This window comes from Phoenix dactylifera, chromosome 5 (genome assembly GCF_051530095.1).
Source record: "Phoenix dactylifera cultivar Ajwa chromosome 5, Ajwa_hap1_PhDact_Kaust_v1.1, whole genome shotgun sequence".
NCBI lineage: Eukaryota > Viridiplantae > Streptophyta > Magnoliopsida > Arecales > Arecaceae > Phoenix > Phoenix dactylifera.
This window is the reverse complement of record NC_143194.1, coordinates 25,071,610-25,083,303: the sequence shown is the minus strand read 5'-3', so window position 1 is coordinate 25,083,303 and position 11,694 is coordinate 25,071,610. Positions and strand designations below refer to the sequence as shown.

Sequence of the window (11,694 nt, the reverse complement as noted above, 5' to 3'; positions counted from 1 at the left end):
CATTTTTTTGGGCTCCAATGCCATAATAGTTGGCTTATTTTGTTCTTCGCAAGGTAAATAAGGAATTCTTTTATGTAGAAACCGACAATAAGAACATTGCCCTAAAACAAACTCTACTTATATCTATCAAGAGCTAATTCCATAACAGCAAGCTTACTACTATGCTTCTTAGTAGTATGATTCTTAATTCTCAAAAAAGAATTCATATTTGTTATCCGAAAAAATACAAAAGAATTCTGATCCCATCATGGGCCCCCTCTGTAATCCTATTTGTCCGACTTTTCATCGCCACATGAGAAATTTCTTTCCAGCTGTTTCAACCTGGCTCAGGATATTTTTTCCTTTTGGTGGTTAAAAAGAGGGGGGGGGGGGGGGGGGGGGGGAGGAGAATTAATTCCACCAAAAAATGTTCGATGCAGGTAAAAGATTTCTCATAGGCGAAGAGCATCCGGTCCCCACATTTAATCGACATCCGCACGTTTCGAACTGAGTCACTCCGTTGGAAACAAAGCCCGGTTCCAACTAATAACTACTACCACCTCGATGGTTAGAATTTTCTTTCAGTGGGCAGATAGGACAAGCACTTCGAAAACTCAACTCTAAATGTCACTAGTTCTCGATGAAATCTCCATTAGATTATCAAATGACAAAGGTACAGCATATACCTCACAGAATACACATTCTAATTGCATCAGGAAGAATCCTGCTGGTTCTTTACAGAACTGAATAATAGGCAAAATTTGAGCTATCACAAACACCATTTAAGTGGCACAATTGCCCCATCAAAAGAATGGGTTTAAAAGATAAAATATGCAGGATGATGAGCCCTCCATGTTTGTCTGGTTATACAATACAAATAATGGTTCCCCATCAAAAGCACCACCCAAGAATCAAAATAAGCAGGGTGGTGAGCCCTTAGGAATCCAAGTTTGTATCTGGTTATACAAATCAAAATACATTGCAGCACATCTCCCGACCGGTCGCGAAGCTTCTGGTTCTGCAATAACCAGATAAAGCATAACAGCATTGGTTTACATGGCAATTAGAGCATAGCATTTAAGGATAGTTTCATAAAAGAACTTCCAAGAGCATTTCCATGGGCTTCGGCACACAAAGTTTGCCATCCATCTATCACATCCAGAAAATGCAGATATATTGGTGCCACCTTTGCAAGCCAGCCAGGAGTATTAAATGGAATATATATACACACACAGACACACACACACACACATACATATATATACGTATAAATATAGATATACGTATAGATATACATATATACACACATATACATATACATATACACACACATATACACATACATATACACTCACATATATGTAGGTACACATACGTATGTATATGTACACACATGTATATAAATATATGTGTGTGTGTGTGTGTATATGTGTATGTGTATGTATATGTATATGTATATGTATATGTATATATATATGTGTATGTATATGTGTATGTATATGTATATATATATATTCAAGGATGAACTAGTTCTCCATAAAGTCTTTGCGAGAGTTTCATTGTTGATATGATGTGATTTTGGTGAATTCAGTTGTATCGATTACCTTCGCCTCAGCAATTTGGAGATGGTCAATTGGTTAAAGAGACTCTGTCCCTTGACTGTCCGCAGATGCTTTTTTCTCTAAATATTTCCTCCTATGTCTTAGCTTCCTAGACAATGTCACCAGTCCACATTAATGATTAAGCAATAAGTGAGGCAAAGAAGGTAGAAATGCGTACTTAATGTCCAAAAAAGCAGCACAACATTAATATAGCAAAATATACAATAGAAAGATAAATAATTTCTAGGAAGCGCATTGTCTTTAGTAAATAATTTCCCAAGGTATTGGACTCTTTCTTGTATGAATAAAGTTATTGGACACATCATCTGAATACTAAGGTAAATAATTTCCTAAAGACTATGGATTAGAATAAAGTCCAATAACTTTATTGATATAAGAAAGGCATATGCATCTATAATCTGCAATGGACCTCTTTGATAACTCTAGCCAATTGGGCAAATCTACAGATAATTAATACATTCAATTCAAACACAATCTAAACTCAATCTAAGGTATTTCAATGGAAATAGAATAGGTGAGATATATCATGTGAGATCCGACCCAAAATGAGCCATTTTGAAATAAAGTAGACAAGCCCAACCAACTTCAGTGAGGAGAGCAAATTGAAACAGAGGATCGTGATCGCAATTCTCCGCTTCTTCTTTGTCTCTTTAGTTGAGTGGATCTCGATCCCCCGCCCGATCGCTTGTCGTTGGAGAAAATTATGCAAAATCATGGCCAATAAGGCTCCACATGCCGTTCGGTCGAGCTCATCCATAATGAAGATTGCGGGCAGTGCAACAACCCGAGCTTATCCCCAATAAATCTCGCTCATCCCTTGCATCGAACCACCGTCGAGCCCTCTTCTCTCCTTCATCTTTCTTCTTCTCTAGTGGCCGACGTGCCACCCCAATTGAGCACCACCGCTTGAAGCCCCTTCTCCCTTTCCATTTTCTCTGTGTACTTTGTTCCGAGACTCCTCCCTATTTGAGCGCCGCCGCCGCCGCTAGCCCACAAGATCGAGCCATCCTCAGTTGAGATCCTCTATCTCTGCCACTTGTTGGTGAGCTCCCCTTCCCCCTATTTCTTTTCTCCTAGCCAAATCAAGTTGTTCCAAGCCAAGTCCTTGGCTTTCCCCTTCTCGCCGGTGATGCAGGAGCATTCCCTTAACCCTATGGAGGCGTGGAACCATGATTCACAACTATTTGGGCATGAGGAAATTAGCTAAGTCTTAGTTTGTATTAAGTCTATTTGTGTGCGAGATTGAGTCCGTGTAATAAGTGATTAAATTCGCATTAAGTAGGGTCTCAGCGCCTTAATTAGATTGACCCCGCCACCAAGGCCTAGCCGCCAGCAAACCTTCTTCCCTCTCCTCTCCTCTCTTCTTTCTTTTTCTGTTCTTCCTTCTCGTCTTCTTCTTCTTCCTCTTCTTAGTTCTCATTCTTAATTTCTTTTATTTAATTACTAATCCCTATAAATATATAGATTCTGTAGATCTTGTTGCTAATTTCTCTTCCTGGCCCATAGGCCAAATGTTGTGATGATTTCAAACACTTAACTAAACTCGAGCTAAGATTCTAGTGTAAGCCTTACTTTCCTCTCTTTTTTTCTCTTTAGATAGACTCAGAGATCTTACTTTCCTTGTTGCTCGAATCTAAGTTAACCTAGTTTGGAGACCCTAAACCACTCTAATACCCAAATGATAAACCAGCCCATTATTTAGCCCTAGCTAGATCTTTTGAAATTTGGCTACTATTGATCTTTGTTTGACTAGTTGAATTCTCCTTGTTCGAACCCACCTGAGCAGTCGGACATTATCACCTAACTGACCTAATTTGAGAGCATAAGGCTATTTTCAAGTAATGTTTAATTTTTGACTTCGTTTGACTTCTAGAATGATAATATTCTTCAAAGTATATTTTCTGAATTTTTTGACAAAATAATAATTAGTTTGATTAAATTTGATTATGATATATGTTTTATACTAAATTAAACGGGTTAGGTATATTAATGTTATGATAGTAAATATGTTAAAATATATTATATATTATGTTATAAAATCTGAAAAATATGACTGGGCAAATTATGAAAAAATTATTTTATATATATATATATATTCTCGGCACGGCTATAATTTAGCTCCGCTAATAGAAATTATTCATTAGCCCTATCGACTTATAATCTGAGAAACTGGTTTCAACACCATATCATCGGTGATTAGAATAGTAGTATTTGGACAACATACCACTGATAGTTAAAAATAGTAGTGTTTGGCACTTTATGTATTCTGACCCATGCCACTGGGTTACGTGGCCATAGCCTGATATTGAATTTCTGGTATTTATTTATGAAAACAACAGTATACTTCAAAAAGAGATATATGTATTCCTCAAGAATTGATTTACTTCATAGTCAATATCTTGCTTTTTATTTTTTTTATTTATTTGGCATGCTTAGACTCCACTTTAGGGAGTTAAAATTTTTCTATTTTTTAGATCTAGATGCATGATTGCTCGAGACTTAAAGAAATATGCTAGATCTTCTAAAGATACTTTCATTTATTGGAGTTCTAGTCAGACTATTTAAACTCATTAGAATATTTTGTTTGAATTAAGAAATAATTAGCAGATGTTGACTTATGTCACTTTGAAACCATTGTAAAAATTATTTGAATAAGTTCTTGATTTAATAAATTTTTAAGAATTATTATTGTTTTAATATGATCTGTAGCCTTGCATATTTGTATAGTCTGCTATACAGATATGTGACGTTCATTATTCTCTGGATTCAGAGCGTGACACATCATAACTTTGATATTTTGAAGTTCAAGTTAATGCAAATAACTCTAGACAAATGCATAAAAGTCATCTTTTCCAAACATTATTTAGGCATATGATAAATTTAAGAAGTCACAAACTCTGAAACAAAAACATGCGGAAGTAGAATGAACAAAGAGTAAGATTTTGTACCATAAAGAGGAAATATGTTTCTCAACTGCATTCTCTTCATCTTCATCATAGGCAAACCACTTATCCTCAAGAGCAAGGGAGTCCCAATGCCCAACATCTGGAGGAAAAAAAAGGCACCATTAAAATTCAAAGGTTTCCAATTCAAAATATCAGAAGAGAAAGAAATTCAGTGAACATTGACCTTGAAGTATGATATTTGAATTCCTGCAATGACCCTCCAATTTCCAATATGCATGCCCACTTTTTTCCAAAAGCATGGGCTCAGTCCGAAGGGCATCTTGTCTTTGTTGCTCTTTTAATATGTTTGAAATACAAAAACAGAATAAAGTTAATAAATTTTGAAAACCAGGAAAAAGTAACTTTCCACCCAGATGATGAGAGAAAAGACAACATACAAGAAAAATGAACTAGAGTAGAAGTATAACAGAAATGGTATCATTTGACAACTGAGAATAAAGTTCAAGATTTCAGCATATTACATTCCATATTACATATTCTAGGTTAGCAGGTTAAATTCTATTTTACAAAATGTTTGTAATATTGGAATTTGAACAATGATACTATGAGAAAACAATGCATATGCTAAGCTCAGTGTAAAATACACCTTATATCAACTCAGAAATCCAGTCCCTGATGTCAGCATAGTTGCAACCTTCAGTTATTGATATTATGATCACTAAATTTTACCTTTGAACTGATTGTTCATACTGACTCAGGATTCATCAAAAAACTACAATCATCATAATATAAATGATAGGATAATGCCATCCAACATAATGCTTGCCACTAACTGTGAAAGCTTTACATGAAGAAAGATTTTGTTCATGAAAACTGATATATTTTGTCTGCAAAACATTTTGCAATGCCAAAATAATTCATGCATTCTACACACATGACATGTTCGAGCAATATTTTGGAATAAGAGATTTACCTCAAGTGCATGTTGGCTCTCTCCCAGTCCTTCAACATGATAAATTTAGGTATGGATTGCATGCAACAGATGATCAAAGAATGGAGAACATGAAAGAATTCAGCTTGTGCATGCCAATTGAGGAGCTACTCTCTCTCTCTCTCTCTCTCTCTCTCTCTCTCTCTCTCTCTCTCAAACCTCGTATAGATGAGTCGGAAAGCCGTTAGGAGTTAGCAATCTATTTTTTACTATTTAATTAAAATTTATGTCTTTACCTTTTAGAAAATTTGTCACCTCCAAGAACTAAGAAAACTTTTTAGTTTTAGGGGATCCCACTCATAAATAGACCCTAGTTGTACTTTTCTAAAATCAAGCCATTGGTCTACCCTCTTTCTTCTCCTATTTTGCCAAAAAAGAAGAAAAAAAGGAGAGAGAGAGAGAGAGAAAGAGCACATCCCTCTCTTTCTCTCCTATTTCTTCTCTCTCTTCTTTCTCTCTCTCTCTAAAAGACCTATAGACCCTAGTGAAGGCCCAACCTTTCTATTTTATAGATTTAGGTTGACTCCAATAAAGAGACCTTGAACTGCTCTGATGTTCAAGCAGCCAGTCAGACCGATCACTCTGACCCTATGAGTATCCCTGAAACCACCTTCAATGAATCTTGTTGAACGATCTTGACCTTGATTAAGTCCATACCTTATGATTCATTAAGCGAATTATTTTTGATGAATCTTGTTAAACGATCTTGGCCTTAATCAAGTCCATACCCTATAATTCATGAAAGAAATCATTTAGATCTAACCCACTCGAAACCATTGTATGTGAATCAAGCCTTCTCTTACTATTTTTAATTCTATTAAAGTTATCAAATAAAAATTATTTTAGCTTTTAATGTTTTTAACTAGGTTTAGCAAATTTGCCTAGTGACGTTTGACAATTTAAAGTAAAAGGTAAGTAGATCCTTCACTCCTTATTATTTTTCAAATTATAATATTTTCCATGCATATGATTTACCATTAAAAATATCATATTTTTCTTAAATTATGAATCAGCAAATATATTATAAAAATTATACTTTATTATGGAAAATAGTTTCATAAATATTGTTAATAAAAATAGCTTGTTTATGAAATATGAACCTGTTCATACCATTTAATATTGTTCTATCTACCTATGTGCATATTTTAAGAAAAAAGTATAAATATTCTAAAAGCTCTCAAATAGATATATATGACCCCCTAAACTTGGAAAAAATCAATACCCAAAACTAGCATCCATACAAAACACGGCCCTGCCAGCGAATATAAAGTTTGCATATGAAACAAAAAAAAAAATTCAATTGCGAAACATGACCCTTGATGATTTTATAGCAAAACTTTAATTCTTTAGTCGGTTATAAATTTGTAGCTTAGTAATTTTTTAAATTACAAATTATAAGTTTGATATTTATGTTTGGATTTGAGTGATTTGAATTGGTAATTATTTTGTTATTTAATAGATAATGAAATTAGATATTTATTTATTATATTTTGTTTGAGATAGATTTGGAAGCTAAATATAATTGTTAGCTTCATATTATCATAAGTTGTACCTCTCGGTAGTATGGTCGTATTATAGCCCAGATTTTCCATCACAGCAAAAATTTTAGAAATCCTTCTGTCCTTTTAGTGGAGAAACAGGGATAATGTTGGTTGTGGTCATGATTAATATTAAAAATTAATATCAAAGGAGTTTTCCTCGTGCCCACAACCAACTTTATCCTTGTTTCTGCACTGAAAGGGCACAATGTCTTCTAAAATTTTTATAGTTTCACAAGCATAGCTTACTGTCCAGTTAACTGAAGCCATTATGTAATGTAATGGTGCAAATTGAATGAAGCATACGTAGTTTAAATAAAGGGAAGCAGTGAGAAAGTTCAACAGTCCAAAAGAGTGAATGGCATGCAGTATCAGACATACTCTTGGGTAAAAGTTCCATTGATTCTAGAATCTCAGCATGAATTTTCTCCGTCTCAGACTTTATTGTTGAAATAAGATTGCCCTGCTCAGAAACTGAAAGAGGAGCTTCTTTCAAAGAAAGCATCGCTTTGGCCACATCATCTTTCAGCTTCTTCTTGAGATCCTTTTCCTGTACAAAATTACATTCTAAACAAATAACCCAACAAGAAACAACTGAACAACAAATACATAAGCCACATATCTAAATTTGAAACCTTTCTTTTAGCAGCTTGAACTTTTTCTTTGGCTGCCTTCTTTCTTTCAATATAATTTAAATTTTCCTTGTCAATACAACGCCTCAATTCTCTGAACAAAGTGAGTTGGTTAAAATCTATATAAGCAATTGAAGTAATGAACTAGTGTTTGTCAAAGATAAACAGGGTACCACTTACTCAGTACCAAGGGACTCATCACAAAGAAAATTCAAAACTCTAAGCTTCTTTGATGGATCCAAACTATCATATCCCAGCAGGCCATTGTTAAGACAATCCAAAGGAAAATTCTTGAAGGGACATTGAGACCCGGTAATACATGTTTTAAGAGCATGCAGCCATGATTCTCCACTTCTTGTTGAGCAAGACAGAGGCCTACCAAAACTACAAAAATAAACAAGTGGATCTCTGACATGAGAACTAATAACGAGATTAGCAAAATGAGATTTCAAAAACAGAAACATGATAGCAAAGTGGCATACTTCTCTCCCTTGTTCTTTTGGATGAGAGATAACAATTTGATATGAAACTGAACAATCAACGAATTTGCTGCATGGCGCCCAACACGTCCTCTTGCTAGTTCCCGAAGAATAGCTTTAGCTTGACCTTTCTTTATATCAAGCACCTAAATATTGGCACAATTAAAAGGACATATCACACAGATCCAAGTCCAAGGCATGCTATCAATCTAGGCTGGAAGGCAACTAGAGAGAATGGTACCTAAGTTGCAATAAGTTTGAAGTAACCAACTTGAGAATTAAGCTAGTACACCAGACTAAATTGTTAACAGATGCATTTGGGGAAAAAAGGGAGCAAGAAAAGGAGTTTTTATTATTTTTTTGCAGGAATAACACATAGAATCAAAATATGATTTCCTTTTTTTTCTAGAAAGAGCAATCATTTATCAATTCATGTCAAAAGAAAAACAGCAGTTTCCTTCCAAAAGCTAGTAGGTCAAGCCACCCTTCTCTCTAAGTGAGATGTCTCAAATTCAAACCTGAGTAGTGGCAAATAACCACCATACATAAAAACCATAACTTCATTTAGGAGCGTAACATTTTACCTTTAAAAATGCTTTACAGAATTCCAGAAACTGCAAGGCATCTCCCACATCTTCAGCAGGGAATTCAACATCCCCGACCTTTGTTAAGGGACTGCCTTCAGGCAGCACGGTCTCTTCAACAGTCTGCTTACAAAGCTTTTTAATACCATATTTTCTAAACTTGAGTACTTTTGGAAGAGACTCGGCTTTTGATTCACTGGCATTTCCATTAACTGGCAATTTTGTCTCATCGCCATTGCTGCATGCCCGTCTCTCATCACCATCTACCGACACCTCTTTCTCCGAGGCACTATTTGAGCCTTCAATAAATTTTTTTCCTTGTAAGTTTTCCTTCTCTTGGTTCAAAACAGCTCCACTGCATCTAGTGGAATTCTCACTACCAATGTCTCTCGTTAGTTTCTTTGAGCGGTTCTTTTTTTCTTTTTTCACACAGAGTTCCCCTTCACTGTCACCAACATAGGTATCCTTCTGCTCAACATGGTAGTTTTCCTTATCACGACCTCTTTTCAGAGCTACGGACCCCTTTCAAAACAAAAAACAATTGATGAAGACAGAGAACACGAACTTTAAAATGAAAGACGAGATAGCGATCAAATCATACCATTTTAGAAGCAGGGGTTTTTCTTGAACTCATACTTTTAATAACATTCGCTGCATTCAGTACTTCAGATCCTTTTTGCTGCAGCAAGTCAGAAACCGAGGAAAACCCAGTTGCCTTGGCAGCATGGACGAGAATTCCAGTTGGTTGCTGACCTCTCTTCTTCCTATAAAATCAAAATCCATAGTCAGTTCCGGGCAGCCATGAGAACTAAAACCTAAATGCAAGAACTTAATGGAAGGTCTCCTCAACCCAGTTCATTATAAAAGCAAACGTTTACAAGATTAAATTTTTTTATCAGACTGGGTAGAGGAATTACATGCAGCAGCTACAGTTGCAAATGCCGCGGCATTTGGGGCAGCTCCAATTCTCCGACTTCGCCACCTCTTCCGCCTCCTCCCCGTATCTAAACCAATTCAATCCAACACCGCCAGTTACCCTAAGCTAAAGGTTGAGAAAAATCAAGGAACTGCTGGAGGGAATGTTCAAATAACCTATTGCGGAGGCAGCTGTGACAGAACTTAATGGTGCAGAGCTTGTCCTTCTTCATCTGCTTGCAGGCAGCCGCGAAGTCCCTTGTCTTTTGTCGGCACTGAAAACAAAAAGAATAAATTTTCCAACATCGTTGGTAATGTGAAAGGAAGAGATCGGATCTTTCGGTAAAAAATCGACACAAGAATACCTGATGGCATGTCTTCCCGTGCTCGGAATCGTAGATTCGCCCTCCAACGACCCGGACACCAGGATTCTTGGTCCGTTTCGGAGCGGCGGCGGCGGCGGCGGCGCTGGTGGAAAGGGACGAGGCTCCTCTCTTCCTGCTCGCCCCCTCGTTGTTGCCGCCGTAGGCGGAGGAGCTTGAAGGAACGGCCATGGGATCGGAGATGATAAGGAGAAGGATTGGGGACGAGAAGAGATTCTGGGATTCAAGAGACGACAGGGAGAGAAGACGAGGGGCGATGGTAGAAGAGTTTATAGTTTGGAAAGTTTGGGAATGGCGCCTCTGGGATTTGGGGAGCGAAATTTTGGAGGGCAAGGGGGGCGTTTCTTTGAAAAGTTGAAACTTTGCCTTCCCTCCTCATGTCGGTGGACATTTGGGGACGGTACGATTTCAGGCCAATATAAGTTTTGGTTGCATCTGCACCAGGTAAGTAAATGTGGTGGTCGGATAAGCACATTTTCACCCCCAAACCTTGGTTGGGACTTGGGATGATACGACTTTTCCGCTCGTCACAAGGAGCAGGTGTTTGATTTCGAAGGTCATCCACCTCCTAGAACAAAATTCTCAATTTCGCGATCAATCTAGTCGAGGTAGAGAATAGAGATTGAGTGGTACAGGATCGGTCGACCGACGAGGGATAACCTCCTCTAATCTCCAAAAAAAAAAAAAAAACGCTTTCAAAGATTGTCAAAGACGGTTACCTTAACATTAGGTTGAGTCCGATACAAAATTGAAATACATGAAAGGATGGTTAAGTATGGTAATTAAATGAGTATATATTTCTTTTAGGGTGTACTGGCATTTAGTATCTTCTCTTTCGATTATGGTTTAATTGATTTATTAAAATACGATAGAATGAGCTTAAGTTTTTTAACTCACTCCGTGGAAAGCTTTGGATTTTATCGGTTCTAGGTCATGTAGATTTTGGAATGCATTCAGGCTCCTTCCTTTGTCATTCTAGTGAATAGTATGCCCACACAGTTTTTGGAGTCCTTCATTGGTCTGCAGCAGAGTTGTCCGCTCTCACCTCTTCTCTTCATTATCTGTGCGAACGCACTGTTCAGAGCATTTCCTTATGCTTCTGAGATTCAGGTTGTGGAGGCCTATATGCCGATGGCGGATTCTATCCAGATCTCGCATCTGTTGTTTGCCAATGATTGTATGCTTCTGGTCCGAGCGACGAAACAATCAGTACATGCAATTTGGAGAATTTTAGAGGAGTACTATGGGGCTTTCGGGCAACAAGTTCATCTGACCAAGTCAACTATTTACTTCAGCCCGAGGATCGAGCCACAATTGAAAGCCACCATCATGGAGATTTCGGAAATGGGTGAGCAGGAGGCACCATGAGATATCTTGGGGTTCCCATCACTGGATATTGCCTTCTCAAAAAGGAATGCTCAACCATCGAGCAGTGCATTAGACACAGAGCATTAGACACAGGCTAGAGGGGTGGTAGGCGAGTGCTCTATCTATGATGGGTAGAGTCACTCTTGTTCAGTCATTACTCAATTCGATCCGGGTTTTTCCGCTATCCAACACCATCGTGCCTCTAGCACCACCGAGGACTCTGGAGGAATTGTTGAAGAGTTTTATCTGAGACAGATGAGAGGGAAGGAGCAGCATTTACCTATTAGCATGGGATGT

At 37.3% G+C, this 11,694-nt stretch overlaps 1 protein-coding gene across 1 annotated transcript; it reads right to left on the bottom strand.

Moving 5' to 3' along the window:
• Nucleotides 1-660: 660 nt before the first annotated feature.
• LOC103714000 (uncharacterized) lies at nucleotides 661-10,625 on the bottom strand. Its single transcript, XM_008801093.6, has 13 exons — nucleotides 10,012-10,625; nucleotides 9,824-9,921; nucleotides 9,649-9,735; nucleotides 9,333-9,495; nucleotides 8,732-9,253; nucleotides 8,151-8,293; nucleotides 7,849-8,052; nucleotides 7,672-7,762; nucleotides 7,418-7,586; nucleotides 4,731-4,841; nucleotides 4,550-4,646; nucleotides 1,584-1,689; nucleotides 661-997 (listed from the first exon to the last, which is right to left on the bottom strand). The coding sequence occupies exons 1-12, from the start codon at nucleotides 10,198-10,200 to the stop codon at nucleotides 1,617-1,619; spliced, it is 1,947 nt and encodes a 648-aa protein (XP_008799315.4). The 5' UTR covers nucleotides 10,201-10,625; the 3' UTR covers nucleotides 661-997; nucleotides 1,584-1,616.
• Between the last annotated feature and the right edge of the window lie 1,069 nt (nucleotides 10,626-11,694).